The 26,656-nt window shown below is 46.5% G+C and overlaps 1 protein-coding gene across 1 annotated transcript in view; it reads right to left on the bottom strand.

Moving 5' to 3' along the window:
- Positions 1-23,790, bottom strand: part of GLS2 (glutaminase 2) — a 579,026-nt gene extending 555,236 nt beyond the window's left edge. The window contains exon 1 of the mRNA XM_069653689.1: positions 23,621-23,790. Within this exon, the coding sequence (XP_069509790.1) occupies positions 23,621-23,760 (140 nt within the window). The 5' untranslated portion in view covers positions 23,761-23,790. The remainder of the gene's footprint in view (positions 1-23,620) is intronic.
- Between the last annotated feature and the right edge of the window lie 2,866 nt (positions 23,791-26,656).

Below are 26,656 nucleotides of genomic sequence, written 5' to 3'. Positions count from 1 at the left end.
GATATTGCAATAGTTGCAGGGTTGCATGTGTCACACATGCCCCTTTTGCAGATGGCACCCATAGAAATGTGCCTCTGGAGGCTACGGAATTGGTCAATCGAGTTTCTGGGTGTGGTTTGTACACACAGACTGTGGTACACAGTGTATTTGTCGACAGAAATTCAGAGGGTGCGCTTATGGCTGTGTGTTTCATGATCCACATGGTATGGTTTTTGGGGGAGTTCTAAATACATTGATTGAAAGTGAATGGAAAACACTGTGCAGTGGCTGCTCATTTTGGATTCTATCATGTGGATTTGTACTACTATGGAGTACCTACAATGAAGTGACTGATTTTGGTTTGTCTGTGTGAGACTTTGGTGACGCGTGATCATGCCGACATTATTGTTCTCCATTGCAGAGGGAAACTTGCACAACATGTTACAGGAGTTTCAGTGCCGTTTGCAATGAAGGAGGCACTTGCCCAGGTCATGCGTCTGTTTCCGCTCCCCTACAAAAAATGTTATCACATTACACAGACACATATGTGGCTACGTTATTTTTCATTTGGTCCGGAAATGGAGAAAGCACGGTACATTGTGAAGAAGTCTATTTCTGCCTTTTTATGATATGTGCCAATGTTGTAATTCAAAAATGGAAATATGACGTTTCACAACACAAAGACTTTTCCCCACAAATAGCGTTCATCTTACTATTTCTGCCATTCCGATTTCTGCATGCCCTATCCAAATTGCCTTGCTGCTCTTCTTGGAAGTACAGGAAGATTTTTTGTAGCAAGTGTTGCACACTTAACCTCTTCAAAACGCACTGCAACACGTAAAGAAACCTCTTTCTACAGCGAACCCTTTCTATGCGATTCCACTACAGTGTTTTCCACAGTGCCAAGCCTCCCTTTATTTAGCACACATTCTGTTGCAGCGTATACAGTGCGCGGCACCCTGCATCCGTTTATTGGCAATACATTGTTCAACTCTGAAAGGAGATTTCTTTATTTAACTTTTTTCCTTTTCCAGTTGATTTCTATTTATTTTGATCTTGTAACACACGCTACAGAAGGAACGGAAGGCAAAGGCCGGTACGGAAGGGGCAGCACCTAAAGGGATAACATAGGGGATGTACAGAGAGAGGGAAATGTTGTGTAGCCCTCACTTAAATAGGCGCCAGCCATTGTCATGCTCCCGGAAGGACCCTTCCCAAGCACTTCCAAGAAGCTTCTGTCTGTACAGTAGCGCTTGCAGTACATGCACAATACAATGCCCTTTGCCAGAGTTTTGAACCTCTGCTGCCCTACAGGAGTGTTCCTGTTATTGGCTGCATCCAATGTGGAAAATGTTGTACATGAAATTACCCTACTGCATTGTTGGAAGGACAGTACCCTGCCCACTGGTCACTTGTACTTCGATTTCAGTTCTCGTCACATGCAGCACGGACACTTCATGGTACGGCATTTGCCGTAGGTTTAGCATTCACGGAGATTAATAAATTCTCAAATACAAGAATGCTTACAACAACGAGAAACGCAGCTTCATTACGTGGAGCAGGAAAATAATTATTCAGCGAGACCCATGCGGCTACAGTACTTTTCTAACCACCACTGACATTCTTTGTGCTCCGAAGAATGTGCCATTTGCTTACTTCTCTTTACATGCACTAGTATGTGAGTGACCAAGCCGCACCAGATTTGCCATTTTGCAGACTTACTACAAACTATCACACCTGAAGTTAAATGTTTTCTCCAACTGTACGACCCGCAGGCGAACCCTTGACACTTTCCAGCACAGAGTGCAGTGCAGAGACGGTGTGTCTGTTTCACGGTTCATGGAAAGGCAAGCAGCACATCAATCAAACTAATGCAACATTTAACACGCCCACCGTACACAGGAGGTTGCTGATCCTTGTTTTCCAGTGGGCCTCATACAGCCAGGCGTGCTGCAGCCATAAATTGGTAGGTTTGCACAGCAACCCACGTAGTCGCCAGGACTACTTGAAATGCGGTAGCCTACCGTATGAATCCGTAGGGCTGGCGACAGGGGCGGTGTTACCAGCACACAGAGGATGCCTATGCATGCGCATAGCTGTACGATGGATAGACGTGCGCTCCCACAACTAATTAAAAGTCCATTAGAAGATGCGGCCATGCAGCCAGTGCTGGAGTCCTACGGATACCTGCATTGTGATTGCAAATACGCCGGCCAGGTGCAGTCTCCCTAGGAAACCTCCATATTGCTTACCTGCAGTCCTCTCTGACTTTACTGTGTGGCACAGATTCACCATGCAATGGTAACACAAAAAGAAACACCACTCACACGGGTGTTGCTAGGTCTGGAAAAGATCAGGGACTAAGCTTATGTTGGGACTGGTGGGACTCGGGGCTAGCTCGCATTTTGGTTGTAGCAACTGAGCTTCTATCCGGGGCTACAACCAAAAGACTCTGGGCTATAGCCCCCTCAGCCCCCCCCTAGCAACACCTCTGCACACTCACCAACATTTAACATGTACCCTTTTAATTTCTAAGATACACCGACACTGTTAGGAAAGGGAAGGGGTAGCACAAGTGGATACATACACAGGAGAATTTGGGCTTTCCACAAGTTCGTCATGAGGGCAGCCAAGGAATCTGTGACAAAATGTTAACGGGACGTTATGGTTCAGTTGCGGTACCAAAAACCTATGACCTTTCCAGAAAACACTATGCTAAAGCAACGTTCCGGCTACAGTGCCCTACTAAAAACCTATGAAATTCACTAACAAAAAACATTGTTAAAGAGACGTTATGGTTATGTTGCGCTACTAAAAACCTATCCCCTTTACTGAACAAACAATGCTAAAGGAGGGGTCTGGTTACAGTGCCCTACTAAAAACCTATCAAATTCAGTGAACAAACATTGGTAAAGGGACGTTATGCTTCAGTTGCCCTAAGAACAACTTCGCAAATTCAGTGCAAAAACATTTGTTACAAGGACATTACAGTTACTTTGCACTCACAACAACTTATCCATACTATGGTTACATGTAAAACCGAAACCCCCCAGAAATGTGCCATTTATTGTAAGATAAGCAACCATTACTCGCGCTACCACTGTGCACTGCTAAGACTAACACCCATGACATCAAAGATATGACATCACACATGCCATTGATGACATCACTGATGACATCACATGGGCATTTACTTTTCATGAAAAGCCTCCACAAGGGATTCTCATTATAATGTTGGCAGAAACCTATTAGAGGTCATTGGGGGAACTGAACAAGAATATGAAGGAAGACTGTTGAGCGCTCGTGTTACATTTGAGATGCTTGAGGGGTGAGCTTGAAGGCACTCGATTATGGGGAAGAGAGCGAGTCACTACTGACTGTTAATTCTTTTAATGTATTTGTTCATTAATGGATTTAAAGCTACATCACAACATGAGACTGGAAAAGGTGGCTTCAATGAAGCATATATATATATATATATATATATATAAATAAAACGCTTAGGTATGTTTCCATACTAAGATTGCCCTCTGCTGTCCAAATGGCAAAGTGCACCCACCTCAACAACAGCTACCATTTCAACAAACCACGAACACATTTTTACACAGTCGCCTTCAACTTCCACTATCACAAACATTCGGAAGTTACTTCTTTCCACCCCCACTTTTCTTCACGCAGGGCACTGCGGTTCCAGTGTCAATGAATAGTTCATTACCAGCACAACGTTTCAGTCTCTACAGAGAAAATGCTGTAGGACAAATGCCTCTTCACAAGCTAAAATTGAAAGTAGGTGCTGTAATTATGCTACTACGCAATCTTATGCCATCACGGGACTCTGCAATGGAACAAGGTTGACAATTATGCGTCACCAAAGACACATCATAGAGCCCGTGTGATTGATGTAACTTAGATACTGTTCTTATAAGATGCATACCTCTCATTCCATCTGATACGTTTAGCCTTTTCAATTACCTATTATAAGTTACAGGGACCTACGCCCCATTCCTGGAAGCGATCAGTGTTAATTCCGATATTTAAGAAGGGTGACAGACATGACCCTATGAATTACTGACTGATATTGACCTTGAAGATATGCTAGAATGGTGTATGTTACACCGGGAACAGCTAGTTACCATTGAAACACTTTTACGGTCAAATGCTTTGAACATTTCTTTGCTGGACTTTTTTGCAACCAGTTCACAGTAATTTATCTCACAAAGCTCTATATTAACTTGATGTAGACCTGTTTGCCTTAAATTAATTCTGAACTTGCATGATGCCTTATTTAAAAGAAAATCAAACTGGTAAAATATTTGCTTACTTAAACCAATTTTTCATGAGAGCTATTATTGGTTCTGGTCTCCCCATCCCCTTACTGATGTGTGGGGACACCCCTGTTTCTCCTTTTGTGATATGCACTGACAGTTTAGTAAACAGCACTATGTAGCCTGATTTGTGACCTGCCCCCTTACACAAAAGTGTGTTACTGAATGTTCTTTAACACATACACCATGTGTATCAAAATAAACTTTTAACCTCGTGGCTTTGTTAGTACCATTTATGAAATTTCATATTTCAGAAACAGCTTCTGGGGACAGGTAGCCTTTGGACTAGCGAGAGTTTACAAGGTGATGTATTCCAAACAGGAAACCATTGACAGTTTAGTCAACAGCGCTACGTAGCCTGAATATTGACCTGCCTCTGCACACACCTGTGTTACTGAATGTTCTTTAACACAAACACCATGGCCCTCATTACGACCCTGGCGTTAACCAATGGCGCTATTATCGCCATGGTTAACGCCGGTAACTTACCGAATCCGCCATGGTGAAATGGGGAATTACCACCCCATTCCAAGGTTGGCAGGGCGGTAATTCCTCATTTACCATTGGCCCTTCCCCATTCTCATTTTTGCCCCATAGGGCTCAATGGGAATGGGGAAGGCAGTAATTACGGTACCGCAAATTGCTGTACCGTAATTACCTTCAAGGTCCCTTTGCGGGTCCCTACTTTAAAGTCTGGTACAGAGCAGCCGTTAAGGTCGGGAGCCGCAAAGGGACCTCGTAGTAAGGCGTTAAGGGGTTAACGGCGCCGCGACCTTTTACGGTGCCGTTAACCCCTTAACGCATGGGTCGTAATGAGGCCCCATGTGTTGCAAAGTAAACAAATAACGTCTTGGCTTAGATAGGACCATTTCAGAAATAGCTTCTGGGGGCAGGAAGCATTTGGACCGGCGATTGATTCCAAGGCAATGTATTATAACCAGTAAGGTCCTGGAACCAGGAATTGGCTGAGGGATCCGAAATCAGTGCTGAATTTGTGCAGGTGTTGCTGGGGGCAGGGCCCCAGAACATCATTTTTACAGCACTGGCACTTGTAATGTATTGCCTGAGCTTACAAATTGTTTCCCCTATCAGGCAGCCCCCAGCCCCAGAGAAGTATCAAGGCAGCTGGGATCCTGAGCTCGTGCTGGTTAAAGGAAGGACCTGTGAAGCAACATTCCATATTTCTAAGAAAAGAACAATGGTGCGAAGTGGAAGATAAGCAGAGTTCCTGTGCATTTATATATTGTGCATTTATATATTTATTAATTGTAAGTTCCTACAATGTATTGCACAAAACAAGGCAAAAGATGTGTAACATCACTCGTTTCAATTCTAGCCCAGCCTAGTTGCCCGTCACCAGTTTTGTCATGCTTCACATCGGCACCCACTTTCCTCACCCCATTTGAAACATATTTCACTTTTGTAAATGTCTAAAATAACTCAGTGGGGTAGTGTGTCTGCTGCAGAAGTCTCAATGTAACCAGCACGTTTGCCTATGCCTTTCATCATTCCAGCTTTGATTAACCAATTTCATTTGAGTTTGACAATAATAGCCCCCGCTAGCCCTCATAATTTGTACTCACAGATGACTACGCATTGGCGAGTGATAATTCAATCAGAGCGAGTTGTGGAGAACTGACATTCATTGCAGGGTATGCGACTTTTTCGCTGACTAGTAGCTTACAGTTTGAAAATGTTTACCCTGACCCTTTTTACTTAATCTCCCTGACTCCTGTGATACAACAGTCCAGTTTATCCTGTGAATGTATACATACATCCGAATTGCTGTTGGGAATCAGGATATTCTCAGCATATACTCCGTGTGTAGGCCCCTGCTAACCATCTAACTCTCTGCTTTGCTTTAAAAATGTCCAACATTCAAGATACCCATGCAAATGCTGTTCTATCCTCCACCTGTTGACTTTTCGCCACCGCCTCAACCCTCCTCTCCTGCAACAATGTCTTTCTTTGCCCACACTAATCGAGATGAGATTCTTGCCTTTCTTCTGAGGGCTAACCCTCCATGTGCCCCCAATGACTCACTATCCCCACACATAGTGAAACTCATAGCTCCCGATGTTACTCAATATCTTACTTTCCTCTTCAACTCCTCTCTTGACAGTGCCACTTTTCCGTCATCCTACAAGTCGGCTACTGTCATCCCTATCCTTAAGAAACCTGGCCTAGATCCTAACTGTTCTGCTAACTTTCGTCCTTTCTTCTACCTCATGGTTCCACAATTCTAGAGTGTGTAGTTTTCAACTGACTCACTGAGTTCTTTGACACACACAGCCTCCAGTATCCTCTTCAATGTGGCTTCCGACCTCTGCACTCTACAGAGTCAGCTCTCATCAATGCCAGCAACTACATCTCTTCCGCTCATCAAGCTAGCCGTCCATCTATTCATATTCTTCTCGACCTCTCTGCTGCCTTTCATACTGTGAACCATTCTGACCTTCTCTCAACACTATCTCTCCTAGGCATCTGGGACAAGATCCATGCTTGGTTTGCTTCATTTCTGGCCCTTAGACACTTCCAGGTGTCCGGCCTTACCTCCCCACTCACACCCTTACTGTTGGTGTTCCCCAAAGGTCAGTCCTGGGTCCACGTCTTTCCACTCTCTATACCTCTGCTCTTCGCAACTTGATCTCCTCCTATGGCTTCTCTTATCAACTCTTTGCTGATGGCACTAAGATCTTCTCCTTTCCCTCCTTATCTGACGAGCTACGGTAAAAAAATGTTAAACTTTCTCTACGTTATCAAATACTGGATGGCATCTCACTCTCTCATGCTCAATTCCACTAAGACTGAGGTGCTCTACTTCCCCTCTCTACTCCCCCTCCAAACAGGCTATCTCTTCCTCTTCTATTCTTTTCTACTGAATACCTTCCCTACTCTGCTTCTGCTCGCAGCCTTGGTGTCACCTTTCACCCGTCTCACATCTTCTCACTCTTCATCTCCAAATCTGCCACTGCGGCCAGACTTAATCTCAACATCAGAAAAATAAGATATCTTCTTCCCTTCAACATTGCTAAGCACCTAATCTCCTCTTTAGTACTCCCTCGATCTGACGAGTGTGCCAGTGTACTCTATGGCCTTCCAACTAAGCTTTTTCAGCTCTAGACAAAGTCCTCAACTTTGCTGTCCATATGATCTTCAACCTTCCCCACTTCACCTCTACCTCCCTTGCTCATCATCTGTTAGGCTGGTTATCTATGAGAGAGAAGGCAAAGCATAAGCTCCTCTTAACTTCTTCAAAACTATATACAGACTTGCGCCCAACTACCGGCCCCTCTCTCCCTCGTTTCCTATGATCATCCTCTGCTCACCTCCTTGTCATCTCTCCTACCCCTTGCACTGTCTCTCATTTCCACTCACTCCTCTCCTTGCTCCCTTACTCTGGAATGCTCTTCCTCTACCTCTCCCTCTCCCCACTACTCCCACTCTATCTCTATTTAAAGTCCAACCTCCTAGCTCTCCTCTTTTCTGATGAACCCCTTGCACAGCATACTACGCCACCACGCCTCCCTGTTCTCCACTCCCCCTACCTCTCTATGACAACCCTACAACCCTTATGGCTCACACCTTCATCCTACAGCTTGGCGCTTCCTCAACTATCCCGTTCCTATATCATGCTCTACCGTCCTCGCCCCGGGTTCATGTTTCTATCTTCCCTGAATCATCTGGTCTTATATCCACAGGCTCTCACCCATAGTTAGGACACTGGTCCTCTGCTCTATAAATCAGTCTTAAAAAGCTATGTAAGCAATTTTGTCCCAAGAAAGCATTGTTTTCTCTGTAATTTTCATTACACAAATAAATAAAAAGGGGGTAAATGCTAAAGACAAATGTTTATGGTGTGTGCTATAAACATTATATCACGTGGTATACGTTATATGGTTTACAATATGCTGTTTTTTTTTACAGTACCTTATATTTGAATATTCTTTTATATCTATTTTAAACTTCATTTTATAATAATCTCCTGCAACTGTATATACAATGTGAGATTCTGAAATCCTGGCACAGGTAAGGGAGCCATGTAGTGGCTGTAACTCTCCATAGGTCATTTGCATGATAGGGTTTCATGAACTTGTTTATGACTTGCAGACGCCCTGGTGCTGGACCTTTACTGACCCCTTTCCCAACATGCCGAGCCCTTCGCTTTGTTTTGCTGGGATTCCTTTGTGCACACACCTCCGGAGCAAAGGAGACGATTGCCATTATGTATAGATGCGTGTATTTGGAAAGTTTCCTTTTTTTTAATGAATCGCAAATGACAGAAATGAAACATTGACCTTTAAGAAAATTGAAGTGATATAAAGGAATACATTTTCCGCGGTTCATTTTATAAGCGCCTATATAATGAACTCAGAACTTTGTGCCTTATTGTGCAACGTGCTCCTCGCGTTGTGTGGCACCATGCTTGCCCACATTTGATTGCAATGCGTTTGTTTTTCGTTATTAGTTTATTTGTGTGCACTTTGTGTACTTCGTCTTCGATATGCATTTCACCTAAGCTGACCAGATAAAAAAAAGCATTCACGTCCCCATTTACGTGCAGGAAAAGTCACGCAGGGACCCGGTTTTGGGATTTTGAAATCGGGTCCCTGCAAAAACCAGGACCGTAGCCAGCCTTCCAATCGCCGGATGGGGGTTGGAAAATGAAAAAACTCCCGGGGCCAAACTCCCGGGACGGAGGGTGATTTCACCGGACTGTCGCGGGAAAACCGGGACGTCTGGTCACCCTAATTTCACCGAATTGTTGTTTTTAAATACATGTTATGTGTGTCTGGTGGTGTGGGTAGGGTGACTCCCCTCATGTAAAACAAAATAAATCTTCGAAAAGCATATCAATTCAAAGTGCTAGGGTGACCAGATGTCCCGGTTTTGATGTCACTGTCCCGGAATTGGGGCCTCTGTTTCCCCCCTGTCCGGAATTTTGTTTTAATTTAAAAACTCTTCCCGGTTTTGGCTAAAGGTAGGGTGACAGTTCTGTTTTTTTTAATGACCAACAATTAAAAACTGAATGAGCATTATTAGATTTTCAGAATTTTGACAGCCAAGGATGGCTCGAACCCCCAACCTTTCAGATACAAGCCCTATTCATTAACTGTGCCATGGAGACAGGCTGAGAAACATGTTAATAGCAAGGCATGCAATGCCAAACAGAGCAACAGCTCATATACGCATGCTTTTTTGAAGTGTTATGATTGCTCAACTTTTCACATCAAATACCAATAACAATCAAGTTTATTGTATACATATAACATTACAATACATCATTACATTAGTACTACTTGAAATATATCATGCTTCTTATTTACGTGCTTCTAACCACAGTCAAAACCGCACAACGTGTATGCTGATACTGTGGGATGAGGGTTCAGGGGGTGGGGGAAGGGAGGTGAGTGGATTAGTCCTTCTTTTATGTTGTGGCCCGTCCCGGTTTTTTATCTTGAAAATCTGGTCACCTTAGAAAGTGCACACAAATAACCTAACAACGAAAAATAAACGTGGACCCCCGTGTGTATTTGAGGCGGGGATCCCATACTTCCTACAGGCTACATCACCCTCCCCCCCCCCACTCAGTGGGAGACACATAAACAGAACCTCCAGTCAAGCTTTGCATCTCACTGCTGCTGTTGGAATTCCTCTAATGCTCCCACACATTTCAGAGTGATTTGTTTGCTTGGGAAAAAAAGGACACTCCCCAATGCTCCCACTAGTAAAAATGAAATGGTTGCGAGGATGGGGGTGCACAGATGTGGGGGTTAGAAATCGGCTGCAGAGGGGAGAAAGAATTAGTGAGCTCTGACGGGAACTCAGGGGTTGCACGCTCTGGGAATAAGAGCAGAAGTTGTAGAGTGGAAAGCAAGAACCACGGGGATAGGCCTCATGATTCCAAGCCAAAAATAAATGTGGTGGCCTTTGCCCCCACAACCCTTTCAGCCACAGACCTCACTACTAGCGTTGGTGGCCAAGCTGTCCAGACATCACCGTAATAGATCCTTCTGGCCCTGGCACTTATTCATTTTACAAATGAAAAACAGGCAGAAACGTGGCAGTGAGAGTGGAGGAAGGTTACAAGTAAAGCAGGGGTCTGCAACCAGCAGCTCTCCAGATGTTTTGTACTCGGACACCCATGATCCCTCACATTGACTATACTGGCTACAGGGGAGTGAAAGGATGCATACCCCAGATGACAAGGGTACAGGAGAGCAGGATGGCTGAGGGTGCGAAACGAGAAGGGGGGTGTGCAGGCAAAGGATACAGGAAGCTTAGTGTCTGCAGTCAGAGGCTAGGGGGAGTAGGGTGGCTGATGTTGCACATGCCCGGCGACCGCAGGGTGGCCCGGGAGGCAGACTTTCTGAAAGAGAGTGTATGAGGCTGCCTCATACACCCCCTATCGGAAAGTCTGCCTCCCGGGCCGCCCTTCGGCGCCGGGCATGTAGTATAAACTGCGAGAACCACCACCTCATGGTGAATTCCTTCCTGGCACACTCGAGGCAGCTGAAATGTGTGCACGTGGCAGTTGGTGTGGAATGCAGCATCGTACCATTTCCACCACACTTCCTCTCCCCCCAGTCCTTTGAGTGGGATTAGAAATCAAGGGGCGTTGGGCTCTCCTTGGGGGGCGTGGCCTAAGTACACCCATACCTAGGCCACACCCTCTAAGGAGAGACCCTCTCGCCTAAGTGGGGGGGTGCTGGTAAAAGGAGTAGAGCTGGGGCGCACTGGCATTATTATCTTTGATGCGCCCAGCCCCACCTTTTAAACAAAAGAATGGTCTGGCGCACCAAAGGTGTGACTCTGGTGTGCCCCAGCTCGCAAGCAGCAGGCAGCCTTTTCATTCAAGGAGCCGCGTAGTGCAACACCTTAACCATGGGCTCCTTGAATGAAAGGTCTGTCTGCTGCTGATGGCTCCGAAACAGGAGGAGGGGAGGACTGCCCAGCTCTCCTTTTGTTTACGAGTAAAGCCATCACGCAGCATGAAGCCAAGGTGCTCCATGCTGCGGGATGACTATTTACTTGGAAACAAAAGGAGAGCTGGGCAGTCCAGCCCTCCTCCTGTTTCTGAGTACAGAGACATCATGGAGCCCGTGTAGTCGAAGCGCTGCATGGTTACACAGGCTGCTTGCAGGTGCTAACACTTGGGTTTAGAAAAAAGAAAAGGCATCAATGTTGAACCCCTCCTGGAAACCTCTTCTGATCAAATTGGCAGCTTCTTAGTCTGGGAATGCTTGGAGCCACTCTTCCATCTTTTCAATTTTAACTGGTGTAGCCCACTTCTCGCCCCAGCCCCTATTCCCGCTTCTCCTTGCTTCTGTTGTTGGGTGCTGTTGCCCTGGTGCACTTGGAGCTGCTATGGTCTCCTCTACATTTCTCGCACTTGTGACTAAACTTGCACTTTCAAAATTCTGACATTGCGCTGGCTCTGCCCGTGGTGACCACGTGTTACCGCTGCCGCCCCCTTGTGCAGTTGGCGGTAAGCTGCTCTGCCAACCTCTCTGTGACCCATATTGCCTATTCCGAAAGTTCTGCTCCCTTGATCTGTCATAGCTACTTTCATGTCTTCTGTTATTATATCTATAGCCACTTCTGTAATCATTCTGCCAGTACTGCCTTCTCTGTTGCCCACGCGAGTTCTGTTCCCTGGAGTCCCATTTTTCTTTCAATACATTAAATATGTATAGGTTAAAGTTTTCCTCGTTCCACCCCATATCCGGGAAGCAATCCATTTCTTTTCTAAACTCGTGGTCGTATTCCTTCCATGTGTCCCCCCAAATGCCTTGTACACTTTCAACACCCTCTGCTGATATGCGACTAATGCTACCCCGTCCTCTGGGTATTTCTGTAATATAATGGTGGACATTATCTGAAAAGCTGCTACCCAGTTATCAAAACTCTTTGCTACTGTCACCCTCCTTAGTAAGCTCTTCTCATCCTCCTTTATATCTTCTATTGACACGCTCATTCCTCTCTTTTGACATTCTAACAGGGAAAAAATGTCTATGAACTCCTCCTCCAGATTTTTTCTTTCACTTTCTCATTTATATACCATGCCATTGCCTTCATGGACCGGCCCTGTGCATCTTTCCCCATTGTTGGCCTGCCGTACTTGGTCATGGATGGGGCCCCTTCCTTTCCTGCTGTGATTGCTGCCACTACACCTGGTTGTTCCACCCCCTGCAGTGGGTTTGCTGCCGCTGGTATTGCCGTTGTTCCGACGGGTGCCACTGGCGGGCTGGGTGTAATGGGATTTGGCGTACCCCCTTGTGGGTTGGGCACCGTTGGTACCCCTTGGGGTGTGGGGCCTGGGGTCTCTAGTGGATCTGCCCCTGCCCCCCCTGCCCCTCCCCCCGCTCCTTCCAAGCCAGAGCCCTTCTGCTTATCTTTGCTTACCACCCCTTTCCACTTTACCCATGCCTTCAGGTGGTCTCTTTCCTCATCATCACTGCTTTCTGTTTCTGATGATGAAACTCCTTGCTCCTCCCTGTGTTTCCTGTATTTTCTGCCCCTCCTGTCACTGGTTCTGGGTGACTTACCCGTACCCGTGATGCAGGTTTTCAACATTTTTACAATTTGCCTCCCCACTTTATCATCGCTTTTCACAATACCTTTATTCTTTTCCTTCCTCTTCTTCTTTCTGGGTGCCTCCGTCTGGTCTTGTGATCTCCTTGGCTCTTCTCTCCCCCTCTTCTGTCCTTGCGGTACTGATTCCTCTCCTTCGCTGTCGCTGGACACCTCGATCAGCAAAGGCGACATAACGTTTGCCCTCTCTTCCTTTTGCATGACGTCGAAAACCCATTGGGCCCCATACTCTTTTTCTGCCTTTCTGGCCCATTCACTGAATTCCTGTGCCCTTCTTGCTCTTTCCTCTGCCATACTTCTTGTTTGAATGCTTTCTTTCTGCTCCTTCTCCTGATGATACTATGTGTTCAAATTGTGCACTGTTCCTGTCCCTCCGGGCACTGCAATATCAAAAATTAGGTGCCGCCTTTAAAAGCTTTCTTCTAGGTAAGACAGTGCCCGGCTAGCTGCTGTTCCTTTGCATTTTTCTTATTTGTTGCTTTCTTCGGCCGGGTCCGCCGTAAAAATTGTAGCTTTCTTGATCACAACAATTCCAAAATTTTGATGTTGGTGGATTGGCTCGAACCCCCAACCTTTAATGTACAAGTCACAATATTTACTGAGTGTGCCACCGAAACTTGCTTAATTTGTGCCTGTCCCTTTAAAATTTCGTCGTGCCTCCCCAGCCGGGCCTGTCTCGAGCGTTGTTGCTCCTTCCAACCGCTCCGTCCCCACCCCCTTTTCGTCGCTTCTTCCAGTTACTTTCCTCCGGGTTGGCCCCTCCTCCAAGGACCTTGTCTGCTCGCCTGTACCCGGCCGAGCGATGCTATTTGCCCGCTCTCCCTCCTCGGGGGTGCCCGCAACGGTTCTGCTGCTCTTCAGGATACCGCCGGCGCATTCCCTGCACAGCTGGTGGCTCTTATAACGACGCGGCCCCCCGACGCTGCTGCCCGTCTCGGATCTTCCCCTGTGCACGCCCACTGGTCCTTCTCACGCAGACCTCCGGCTTCTGATCCTGTGTCGGCAGCCCGTTCTTCCACGGCACTCGCAGCTCCCTGCGGTCTACTCCTCACGGCTCCGGCGATCCTGGAAGGTATGTGAAAACAATGCCTCAGATCAACCCTGTGCGTCTTCGGCCGTTCGTCCAAGAAGTAAACAAAAGGGAAAAAGCACGTTCAACCCGCAAGAGTAAACGTTTTTCTTCCCCCTTTTCCAGGCCCTAGGAGCTTACCCGAATGAGGTGAGCTCCTTACCTGGTTTGTGCTCCTTCCTTTTTCTTTGGCCTACTTATACCCCAGGCCCCTTTGTGCTTACCTTGGGGGGCCAGACTTCCCCCGGCCCCCCTGTTGTTTTCCCCTCACACTTTTCCTTGGCGTTATTGTGCCATTTCCTGGCAACGCTGGGGTGAGGGTGCGGTTTGGTAGCCCCTCCCCTCGGCTTTCGCGCCGTTTCCCCCCCACCCTGCGCCTAACCCCCCAGGCCCTCCATCGTGCAGTACTTCGTACAGCCCGGGGCCTGGGGCAGAGGGGAGGACTGCCCAGCTCTCCTTTTGTTTACGAGTAAAGCCATCACGCAGCATGAAGCCAAGGTGCTCCATGCAGCGCGATGACTATTTACTTGGAAACAAAAGGAGAGCTGGGCAGTCCAGCTCTCCTCCTGTTTCTGAGTACAGAGACATCATGCAACCCGTGTAGTCGAAGCGCTACATGGTTACACAGGCTGCGTGCAGGTGCTAACACTTGGGTTTAGAAAAAAGAAAAGGCAGCAATGCCTTTTATTTTTTCTAATCGGAAGTGCTGACACCTGCAGGCAGCCTGTGTAACCGCAGCGCTTCGGCTACACAGGCTGCCTCGGGTGTCAGCGTGGCTCAGGCTAGTCGGGGTGGGCCCAGGCAGGGCCCCACCTCCGGAGTGCTTTTTGGCGACTGACGGGGATCGGCCCGAGCTATGCCCGGCCCACTTAAAGCCCTGGTTCCACCTGCCACAAGCATTTCTTCTTTCACGTGAGTTTGGTTTTCTTTGGTGGCTGACGGGCTGCATTTGCAAGGGTAACACTAAGCATTGTGTATGGACAAAAAGGTCGACTGATTGCAACAGACACAGCGTGTTATGTGTTGTGGCCTTCTGTATTGTGCAAGCCAAAGTATTTCAGGTTTTGGTGTTAATGTGGCAACATAGAATAGTGGGTATAATATCCTATTTGCCTACATAGCGCTTCATAACTGTTTCATCTAGCTTCTATGAGCTGTAACCGCAGATGCTTTTATTACCCAATTGAATGGTCCTCAATGTATCGCCCTCAGACGGAGGAGGCCGGGATTTTAACTTGCTCAGTGCAGGCCTCCAATTGTCTAAGGTAAGCATTTTAAAAATGCAGCTATCTGCTCAACTACTGTGTGCTGTTTTATCAGCGGTGCAGTCAAAAAGAAATATCTACCCACCCTCTCCCATCCCCTCCAAGTCCTTACAGTGGTGGACTGGCCTACAGGGGGTGCTGGAGAATTCCCGGTGGGCCTCTGCACCATGGGCCTCTTTTGTGTTGGTACCCTGGTGTTCTACTCCTCTCACCCACAGCCATGTTCCCCACGGCCTTCATCCCATCTCTCCTCATCCCCCGCATCCATTTGAAGTAAAGCAAGTGTTATAAAGCCTGACTCTTACTACATGTTATTTGTTATTTTTTTTGTATGGTTAAAAACTTTTTAATCCACAAACAGGGTCAAATATGCTTTGAAGGTCACTATTTGGAGCACTTTTCCACATTTTCTTGTGGGAGAACCCCAGCGCCCTACTTAAGAAGGGGTGCGCTTGCCCACACAGTGTAATGTGGGGTCACTTTGAAAAGCATTTCTAGGGGCACTTTTGGTTCCCAGTTCACCTTTGGTCCTTAATCAATTTAAAAATGCATAATATAGTGCATCGTTCCTATGAAGTCTTTGTCGCCTTACTCCTGCAGGTGGTACGTTAATGAGAAATGTAATCTCAAGAATCAAGGCATTACCAAAAGCTGCGCCTAAGAACATTTTAAGGAGAAGTGCCCACATTTTAGCATCAATAATTATAAGCGAAGTCTCTGAATAATGTCATGGTTTTAAATTAGTGACGGTGTAGGTGACTCTTGCCGAATTTCAGTGATGCCAGCGTAAAACCCACCTCTCAAGCAATTTCTCCGCTTGCATGAGATGTGCTTGCGGATCTATTTTTCTTTAAATTAAAAGTGTTTAGCTTAGTACAAACGTTTACTTAAGAACCATGTTCAAATGAAGTTTAAACTACATGGGCATCACAATTGTTTTGTGAAATGAATTGATTATCAAAATTTCAATAAAAGAAGAATTATTTGCAATCGGACTTCATGACACCTTTGTATGATTCAATTTTGTAGAAAATAGTTATGGCGTAGATTAGTGTAAAATCGTGTCTCTCGTGACAGCGATCCCACCATTCCTCCACAGATAGATGGTAATTCTTGGGAATTAGATCGCCAGGCTCAGGCAACACACTCCAGCCACACTCCGCTACGCTGCGCGTTAGCTGACTGTTTTTCATGAGTAGCTCAGAAAGTAGACCCAATTAGGCCTCATCACAAGTTGGACACTAACCTCAGCGGTATTACTGCTGGGGCTATTAGCGCCAGATCACAGGTTTGGCGGAACGGTAAGTCCCCATTCCCCATTGGACCCAATGGGGAATGTTCGGCGCTATTAAATATCGCTGAAAATGGCAAAATTGCAGCGGATTTGCCCCCAGCTCAGAGCTGGGGGTAAATCCTGCCAAACCCGTGATTTGGCAGATCCTTAAATGCGGTGGTAATAGTATTACCACCGCATTTAAGGGTTACCGCCAAACTCGTGATTAGGCAGCAGTGAAGAAAGACTGTCAGGCTCATGCAACGTGCTCCAGTCACACCCCGTGCAGTTCTTTAAACATTCCTTGAATTCTTTTTTGTGCATTTTTTTGTTGACAAAAAGACATTTCGTCAATGTTTGTGTGTGCCGATTTTACTATTTTTTTACAGCAAAAAGTAGCAGTAGACTCCCACATCCACCTTGCACCCCTCCCCATTTCTATATTCCTTACCTAAACTCGCCAGCTATATGTTTGCGGGAAAAAAGTGGTTAAAAATATGGTTAAAAAAAACTTAGTGAGAATGTCATTCGGCAAAAATGAGTAATACCGTGTGGCCAATCTCAGCTTTATACTGGCCTGTCTGACGCAGCTGAGGCTGTGTTATCACAAGGTGATGAAGCAGCATTACACTAATCTATACATTGCTGTACATGTATGTATTGTGTGTGTTCATTTTCTATATATATATTCTGTGTGTGTGAATGAGTGTACACAAACGCACCCGTGTGTTTAATTTGTGATGTGCCACACTGCTAGCGCCTATTATAGGGGAAAAGCCCCTTGCCCCCCACGTTTATCGGTGGACCCCTGTGCACCGCCCCTACTAGGATTCCTGGAGAGACCACCACGTGTGAGATTCTCAGCCACTCCCCAGGCCCCCCCCATACTGCACACGGCAATTCACTCATGTCCCGTCGTTTCAGGCGCCAGTGGATGGAAATCCGACTTTCTACCTCATGGCGGGGCATATATCACGCGCTATGTATAGCATTGCCGTTCTATGTATAGGGAGGCTCGCGTGAGATACACAGAGGGGGGGGGGGGGGGTCGGGTCCCGCCATTATTCATAGGCTGGCGCCGCGTCACCAGGGTGATTCCAGCCAGCCCGAGCCAAACTCACTTCGGGAGGGCTAGCAAGACATGGCTTAGTTGTGCTGCGTTGCTGTTATAAGAGTTTGCGGCCCAGCTGCAGCAACACATACAGCCCAATAACAAATAGTACATGAAAGAAATAAAAAGTAGCAGTTATTGGTATTGCCTTACATTTTCACTGCGCCACCAAGGAGTGCAAAGTAACAAATGAGAGCATTTTATATGTGCGTCTCCTGCGCCACCTCGGAGCCAACAGATCATGCAGTGTGTCCATGGATGCGCCGGGATTCGGTTAGCTATAAGCCAGACCTGATAGTCCAGGGCGTCCATCAAGCAGGATGGAATTCCTGATCCCTACCAATAGCAGCAAAGAGGCCTGCATCCACACGTGGGGGTCCCGAATGGACCCCAAGGCTTCACCCTGCAGCGGTCACCCTGTGCCAAATCTTTGCGATTCCAAATAGGCGTCCCTACCAGACACCAACTGCAGATCTGTCGCATATGCCCTGGTCCATTCCGATCTGGACGGAAGAAGCGCTCTGCCAACTGGCCAACCCGCCAGCCCCATGCCACCTACCATATCTAGCATTGCAAGAGTGGGAGGGCGAGCCACGAAAAAAATCCTGCTACTCCCGCCAACCCCCCACCCCCAAATGCAGTGTGTGCGATTCCACACGGTATCATTCCCACCCCAACCCATTCAACCTTTTGCTTAAATTAGTGGCAGATGGCAATTTAACACATAACCAAAAGAAAATGCAACTGCGTTACAGATGCAGGCAACACATCTATTAGAGCTCTGTCCAGTTGCTCTAGGGCCAAATACAGGTAAACCTCCTGATTTGCAGATGGATTGCACCAACAGAAGTGACTTCACCTTAAAGGACATCGCAAGGAGCATCATCAGTCTTTGATACTTGGAGGCACCATGGAAGTGACATTAGAATAAGTTGCCATAAGTAAGATAAGTGGCAAATAGCTTTGTGGTGCAAAATACCTAAATTGCATTATTATTATAGATCGAGAAACTCTAAAGGAATTAGAATTTTTTTTTATAATAGCATGATATATGAATGTAAGCTATGCAGTGAATCTCTTACAGAGCTGCAGATAAGAGACAGTGCGATTAAATGATTTGCCCAGGATCACACACTTTGGTTTAAATGGTGAAACCGGGATGTGGACAATTGAAGCAACTGACACAGCTTCCCAGTTTTACGTTAATATAGATATTTATTAAGGTTTCCCTTTGCATTTCAACTGCTTAACTAATATTGTATTTATAGCAATGCCTTGGAAGCAAACCATATTACATAATAAACTATCCTTTCATAATAGATTAACTTTACACTATATAAATCATCATAGAAATATGTTGAGTAATAAGAGCATGGCTTCACTTTTATTCTCCCCATCCTGCATGCAATTTCACAATAGCATCATGCAGATTAATGTGAGCCTAACAAACCCCCCTCAGTGTTAAAGCCATAGTCATTATTTCATAACGAAGTGTGAGTCCTGGAAAGGCCCAAGTGACAGGGTGGGTCCTGCGTCCTGCAGACCCCCTCACAGACAGCCTGAAGAAAAGGCAGGACTTTTGCCATCCTGCTGAGAGGTTCTGCAGATTGCAGAACCGAACTGTTGTTGTGGGACACTAATTGGGCCTCATTATGAGATGGGCGGTGCGGGTAAAATGTAGCAGTATTACCGTATACTGCCGTATTATCGCACCTCCAAACTGTGAGTTAGGCAGAAAGTTGAAGGATTCACCTCCAGCTATGAGCTTTAGATAAATCCGCCCACCTTTATGCCAGATTTCAGCAGAATTACTGTGGCAGTAATTCCACCGAAATCCCCCATGGAGTCATATAGACTCCAATTAAATGGTCACTAACACTGCCACCACCACTTGTAATTCAGCGGTAATACCGCTGCACCAAGTGGCAGTAACGGTAATACAGTTTGGTGGTATCTTACCAGATTTACCACCCAGATACCACCAAGCTTGCCAAACGGGGGAGGTGTCCCGCTGCCAAATCGCCACTGGGGGGCAAGCTGCCTCCCCAGATCCACCTCTCGGTGCGGCACTGTGCCTACTACCTGACCAACAAAGTCACCACTCCTGGTGGCCAGAGCATCACAAGAGGTCCGGATATGGCCAGAATAGAGCAGCAGAAATGCAAAAAGAAATAACCAGGAAACATGCATTCCCAATCTACGCCCTAAGACTGGGGAACCTCCGACCTATCAATACCGGACTCGCACTCACCCTCATGCTGTTCAGAAAAGAAATCAAGAACTTCCTTCCTCACGCCCAGTAAGGTCCCGCAAACCCAACCAGCCCAGTATCCAGTCTGACGACACTCGCTCCCAATTTTCACCGTACCCCTTTCCAGCGATGTCCCGATTTCCCCACTAACTACAACTGTTAGCAGTTCCCTGCTACTCTAACTGGTGGCGAAAGAGTTAGGAAGCCCAAAAAGTTGGGGAGGGGTGAGCAATAAGACCTCCATTTTGCTAGGGTTGAGTTGTAAGTCATTATGGTCAGCCATCGGTCAGCCATCCCTAGGCCCCTGCTAAACCTTCCTTCACAGCAGAAAATGATTCAGAGGGACCTGATACTTTGATGAAAATGTGCGTATCGTCAGCGTATGAATGATATTGTAGTTGGAATGTTTGTAAGGTATCCATCATGGGCTGCATGTTAAGATTAAAAAGAAGTGGGGATAGTGGAGACATTGCAGCGTAGCTAAACAGCTTCTGAAAGGAAAAGGATACGTCATGGTAGTTAGTGGCAATTGTCACAGCATTTTAAAGAATATTTATTCAGTAACAAATGGTCAAAACTACCAGGCCAGTCCGAGCCTTGGCAGGGCCAGTTGCCAAACTAATATATGTGTGTGCGTGTTGTGGGGTCCTCAACTGCAAGGAGCTGCTAGAATACTGGCCGGTAAGGGCATCTCCCAAACTCAATCACCCCGGGCCAGAGGCCCCTGATCTGGGGCTAACACGAACACCTGATCATCACTATAGACTATCGCTAATATTTGAGCTACCGAGTGGCGTATCGAGCTGGTGGGGGGGGGGGCAATAGGGGGTTGCCCAACAGGAGAGGTGTCCCGCTGGCAAGACAATGTGTGCTGAGCAATTCCTGCTCAGCACACTCATTGTCCTGGCAGCAGGACAGCTAACACTTTCCGCAACGAAACGGGAGAGGTGTCCCGCTGCCAGGACAATGTCCCAAGGAGCTCCTGGCAGCAGAGGGGCTGTCACATTGCTCTGTGTCAACAGAGCATTTCAATGTGAGCCATTAGGTACTGAGGGGGAGGAGGGGGGCTATCCGCAGGGACGTTTGTCCCTTTAGAAAAGTGCATGGGAGGGAGTGTTCAGCAGTGAGAAGGGTGCATAATGCTGCAGGCTTTATGAAATAACTACTACAGCTCTAAACCCCAAGGGGGATCTGTTGGGCTCACATTAATCTGCATGATGCTATTGTGACTTTGCATGCAGGATGGGGAGAATAAAACTAAAGCCATACTCTTATTACTCAACATATTTCTGTGACAATGTATATAGTGTATAGTTAGTTTACTATGAACGGCTAGTTTATTATGTAATGTGGTTTGCTTCCAAGGCATTGCTATACATAAAGTATTATTTAAGCACATGAAATGCAAAGCAAAAAACTTTTAAATATCTATATGAACTAAACCTGGGAAGATGTGCTCAGTTACTTAAATTGTCCACATCCCAGTTTCACTATTTATCCAAAGTGTGTGATCCTGGGCAAATCATTTAATCACACTGCGTCTTATCTGCAGCATCGTAAGTGATTCACTTCATAGCTCATATTTAAAAACAAGCCTAATGACTATATAGTTTCTCTATATATAATAATAGTGCAATTCAGGAATTTTGCACCACAGAGTTATTTGCCACTTGGTTTACTTATGGCAAATTATTCTAAAGTCCCTTCCATGGTGCCTCCAAGAATCACAGACTGATGATGCTCCCTGCGACGCCCTTTTCTGTGAAGCCACTTCTCTTGGTGCAATCCATCTGCACATCAGGAGGTTTGCATGTCTTTTGCCCCAGAGCGCCTGGACAGAGCTCTAATAGATGAGTTCGCTGCTTATGTAATGATTCTGCAGTTTGATTTGTTTTGTTAGGTGTTAAAATGCCATCTGACACTAGTAATGTTACCAAAAAAGCAAATTGGGGCATGGGCAGGTGGTTTGGGGGCGCGAATGAGACCGTATGGAATACTGAGCCCTGCATTTGGGGGGGGGGGGAGTAGCAGGACTTTTCTTCTTTTTGTGTGCAGGATGCTGTGTGAAGGGGGGGGGGATTGGGCATGGCATGGGGCTCTAGGCAGACAGGAGTTGGGGGCCAACAATCGCCACTCGCTCCTTGGAGCTCGGAAGGGAGGACTCAACGCGAGAAATGACTGAATCAAAAACCCAAAACTAACAACGTCTGCCCCACGCGGGTCCGACCTGCACAAATATGGGCAAAGAATGCGGTGCACGCACCGTGCATGGTACACACACACGGCAGATCTGCATAAAGCACGCAGCCCCTATGCAAACGCGCACACGTGTTTACATGGAATGAATGCGCACATCCTGCTGCCAACAGATTGCGCATGGATTCTGAATATGCAAGACTGAAGTCATCATCATCTAGACCACGTGAGCCATGCACTAACGCATAGTTAATGCAAGGCATGTAGCCATGCACTAACGCATAGCTGATGCATGCCATGTAGCCATGCACTAACGCATAGCTGATGCATGCCACGTAGCCATGCACTAACGCATAGTTAATGCAAGGCATGTAGCCATGCACTAACGCATAGCTGATGCATGCCATGTAGCCATGCACTAACGCATAGCTGATGCATGCCACGTAGCCATGCACTAACGCATAGTTAATGCAAGGCATATAGCCATGCACTAACGCATAGCTGATGCATGCCATGTAGCCATGTACTAACGCATAGCTGATGCATGCCACGTAGCCATGCACTAACGCATAGTTAATGCAAGGCATGTAGCCATGCACTAACGCATAGCTGATGCATGCCATGTAGCCATGCACTAACGCATAGCTGATGCATGCCACGTAGCCATGCACTAACGCATAGTTAATGCATGCCACGTAGGCATACATGCAATGCGGGAACGTCATGGAATCTGTTAATGCAATTTAAAACATATTAACATAGTCACAAAACTAAACTAGACAAATAATGAGGAAGCATTACATGAATACCATATGTTGTAATAATCCAGTGGAGAAAGAAGAATTACATATAAAATGGGTGCAAGGCCCCCAGAGTTGGTCAAAGTTCCTGCTCCTAGTACTTGCTAGAATATGGAATGCGGCCAGGGCTTTGCATGCGTCCAGCGCCTATGGGCCATGTAGGATGGGAGGCACTTGCCTGTTAGCTGGGTAAGCGAGGATTACATGTATCGGCAATACAGTGCTTGGTAGCGGCCCGAAGGAATCGGGCACTATACAGGAGCCATACAAAAATACACCATGCTGTAAAGTGTACATAGTCAGTGGATGCTACTGTTATGTGTCCTCTGTAACGCGCTCATCTGCCGTTGGTAAGGCTTCATGGCGCTGTGAGACGTCTGGGTGCTGTGTTGCAGGTTCTGAGTTTCCATGCATCCTCGTTCGACAGAGTCTCGTGTCCCAATCGCGCATAACAAAGGACAGGGCATGACTATCCTTATCCGTCCTCTTTACAATGCTTTTTTCTTTACCCTGTTCCTTCCCCTTCCATGGACTCGGGTCTGCAAGCCCCGGTTACAGGGGCACAGTACACCAGATATGTCAAGGAGCTTTGAGACTGAAGTATACAAACCTATCGACACATAACATACGTTAGAGCATCATGGAGTTGCCAAAAACATATACTAAGCGTTAGAGGAAAGCGGCTCATACATGCTCTAAATGTAAGGTTAGCTGCTATAGATGTACATCCAAGCTCGTTTATGACCGGCTGCTTACTCGTTGGACTGGTGCTGGCTCACCCCCCGCCGTCCCGGCTCGCCGGGGCTCCGAGGGGCTTCTCCGAGCCGTGCCAAGGCTCCCTGTGCCGTCGACCAGCCGCAGCGCACGGTTTCCCGCAGGAGGCAGCAGCGGCGCATGGCTCCTTCCTTCTGGCAGCCCGAGCTTGGACTGCTGGGGCCAGCTGCTGCTCTGCGAGCAAGTGCAACCTCGTGGCGAAACACGCCCAGCTGACTGAGAGGAACGACCAAAATACATAACGACGGCATTGGACTAAAGAATGAAAAAGCGCACGCAGCAGAGATGTGTTCACTCACTCTCCTTAACCTTTCCTTTATTGACATTGCCGCCTCCCCTATTCGCAGATATTAACCTCTCTTTAGCCTCCTTGCCCATTTCTGCCTGAACCGTTAGACCAGGGTTTCTTTGCATGTATTCACAATAGTGAAGGGCAACTTGTCCAAAATGCTCCAAGAGACACATTCCCAACAGCAGTAGTGTATTACTGCGGTTCCTAGTGGTAGCCTCAACATCCAAAGCATGAATGCAAATGCCTCGAAAAAAAAATGCATTGGAAAAATCAATCAGGCACAGCTATCCTCCAAGTTCCGCCAGGTGGATGGAAAGAGTGCTACCCAGGCTGAATATAACCGCTGCGCAATTACGTACCTGCAAACCCGATCCTTGGAGCTTGCATTGATGGCAATGATAGCTGAAAGGGGAAAGCTGAGGGCAACCCTTCAAGAGGTACTTGGATCCAGCCACCACTCCAGTGAGAATTCGATCATAGCAATGCCTCTTGGGGAACACACTGGGAGTCAATCTTAGCCCCGGGGGAATAAGATATATGCAAGTGTTGGCTAACCAATGCAAATCTCAGGAACCCAAGATTCAACGACTAGATTGGTATGAGAAGATCAACATCCACAAGGTCCTCGATGCATAGTCAGTCCACTAGTTGAGACAAGAGTAATGATTGGTGCCAAGTGGTGCAGCTTGTCCAGAGTTTGACGTGCAGGTGAAGAACTCTATCCTGTACCCTTTTCCGATGCCGACAAGAACACAGGGATTCTATATTGAGTGGGACCAAATTTGGGCAGATATTCTTCCATCATCCATGTGTATGGATAGTACGGTACCTTTCCCATGGAGAAGTGGAACTATAAAGGAGGCGTTATCTTTTTTGACCTTTGTCATCCATTACCCTCTGAGCGGATTGTCTATCAAGATTGACGAATGTGGTTGAGGATGAAAATAATGAAGAGGATAAAGAAGATCAAGTTTTGAGTATAAATCAAGATGTGGTATTAGAAAGTGAATGGTTTGAAGCTATGTTGTCTGATGTGGTAATGGTTGATGTCAAGGAAAGCCGCTTCGACACGTCAGGTGACAGCGTATTGCACAGACAGAAGACGGAAAACACGCACGCCTCTGTTGCGAGATCGTGGGACAATACGGGCAACATTTTCTTAGATTCCACACGCCCTTTTGTAAAGTGAAGCTGCGGGGAAAGATTCAATTGAATATTGTGGGCAACGAATAGGGACACCGCGTGCCCCCTGCCCCTGCTTTGGAGAAATGAAGGAGTGAAGGTCGGAACCGTATAGCTAATACGAAATTGTTACCAGTGCGACGTTGGTTTATCTTTGCAGAACCAGCAAGAGAAATATTGAAATTGTGGCAATTGGCACGTGATGATATACGTGAGAACCAGAATATAACAAGGATTAAGTGCCCTGATGACAGCACCGACAGAATATACAATGTGGATTTATTCCAGTGTTTATTTTAAAGATTGATGTCGGTTCTAGAAACGCATTCTTGAAGTGTTGGCACAGCTTTTTCCCGTATAAACCAAGAAGGGTACCATTGATAACAATAGAGGGTTAAATAGATACCCTCTAATTAGGCACAAAAGGGTTTAACGTGTCTGCCCCCCTTTTTTTGCCATTTGTATAATATGTACACACACTGATATGTACACACACTGGTATGGGTTTCAGTAGGTGTTTTGAACATATTGTGTATTTTTAGACAGATATATTGTACTGTGTTGTGTGTTTTAACAAACATTAAAACATGTGTATTTTTGATAAATTACATGGTTATTCGCCCTTTTTTGGTTAAGGGGTGAACATGACATAGGTCGCATATGTCTAGGATAACTCTCTCTTAGCAGAAAGGGAAGGAAGCTGTTTTGTGGGATTCTTTAGTTTTTGCGCTGTTAAGAATAGCCAGATCAAAAGGGGTGTGATTTCCGATGCCATTATGCATGTCTTTGATGCACTTCTAATAATTTATTTTGAAATATGTTTATTGGCATTTATAATTACAATCCCTATGTAAATTGGTAGTATCGACATTTACACTAGAATCATGCCTTTTAAAAATAAAACAATTGTTATACATAACAACATAACAGTAACTTGAACTTAACCTGTCTCCGCTTCGGAAATGAGTGAAATTTAAAGTGTTCGAGCATGTGGGGCAACTACTCCTCGAGGAAGGGGCAGGTGGGAGCATTCCAGATACAACCGGGGCCACGGGGATTTAGTTACAAATGCATCAGCTGAGCATCTTGAACAAGTAGTCGGCCAGGTAGACCGATCAGGGGGGCTTATCGTCGGAGGAGCGAAGTAACCTTGACATAGTGTCTTTCCAGGCAGCCAAGGCTGTGCTCAAGTCTTCGGTGGACCTGGCCACGCTATCTTCCCAAGCACGTGTTTCAGCCCCCGCCCACCTTTCAAATTCACTGCGCCATACTTTATAAGTCGGTGCTGCGGGCCGTTTCCAGGCCATAGCCAATGTTCTCTTGGCCGTTATGCAAAGCAGGTCCATCAGTTTGACAGCGTACTTAAGTTTGGCCAATCGGGGGTAGCTGCCAGGGTCGGACTGGGACAAGAAATAGGCCCGGACAACAAAAAAAAAGTGGCCCACCCCTCGCCTCAAAAAAGTGGCCCACCCCTCGCCTCACAAAAAGTGGCCCCTTTCAGGATACCAATGCCCCTATGCCCTTGACAAAGACACTGTGGGGTG

Source organism: Ambystoma mexicanum, chromosome 3q, assembly GCF_040938575.1.
Source record: "Ambystoma mexicanum isolate Mex_15411 chromosome 3q, UKY_AmexF1_1, whole genome shotgun sequence".
Taxonomy (NCBI): domain Eukaryota; kingdom Metazoa; phylum Chordata; class Amphibia; order Caudata; family Ambystomatidae; genus Ambystoma; species Ambystoma mexicanum.
The sequence above is the reverse complement of the archived record's forward strand: the minus strand, read 5'-3'. Positions and strand labels throughout refer to the sequence as shown.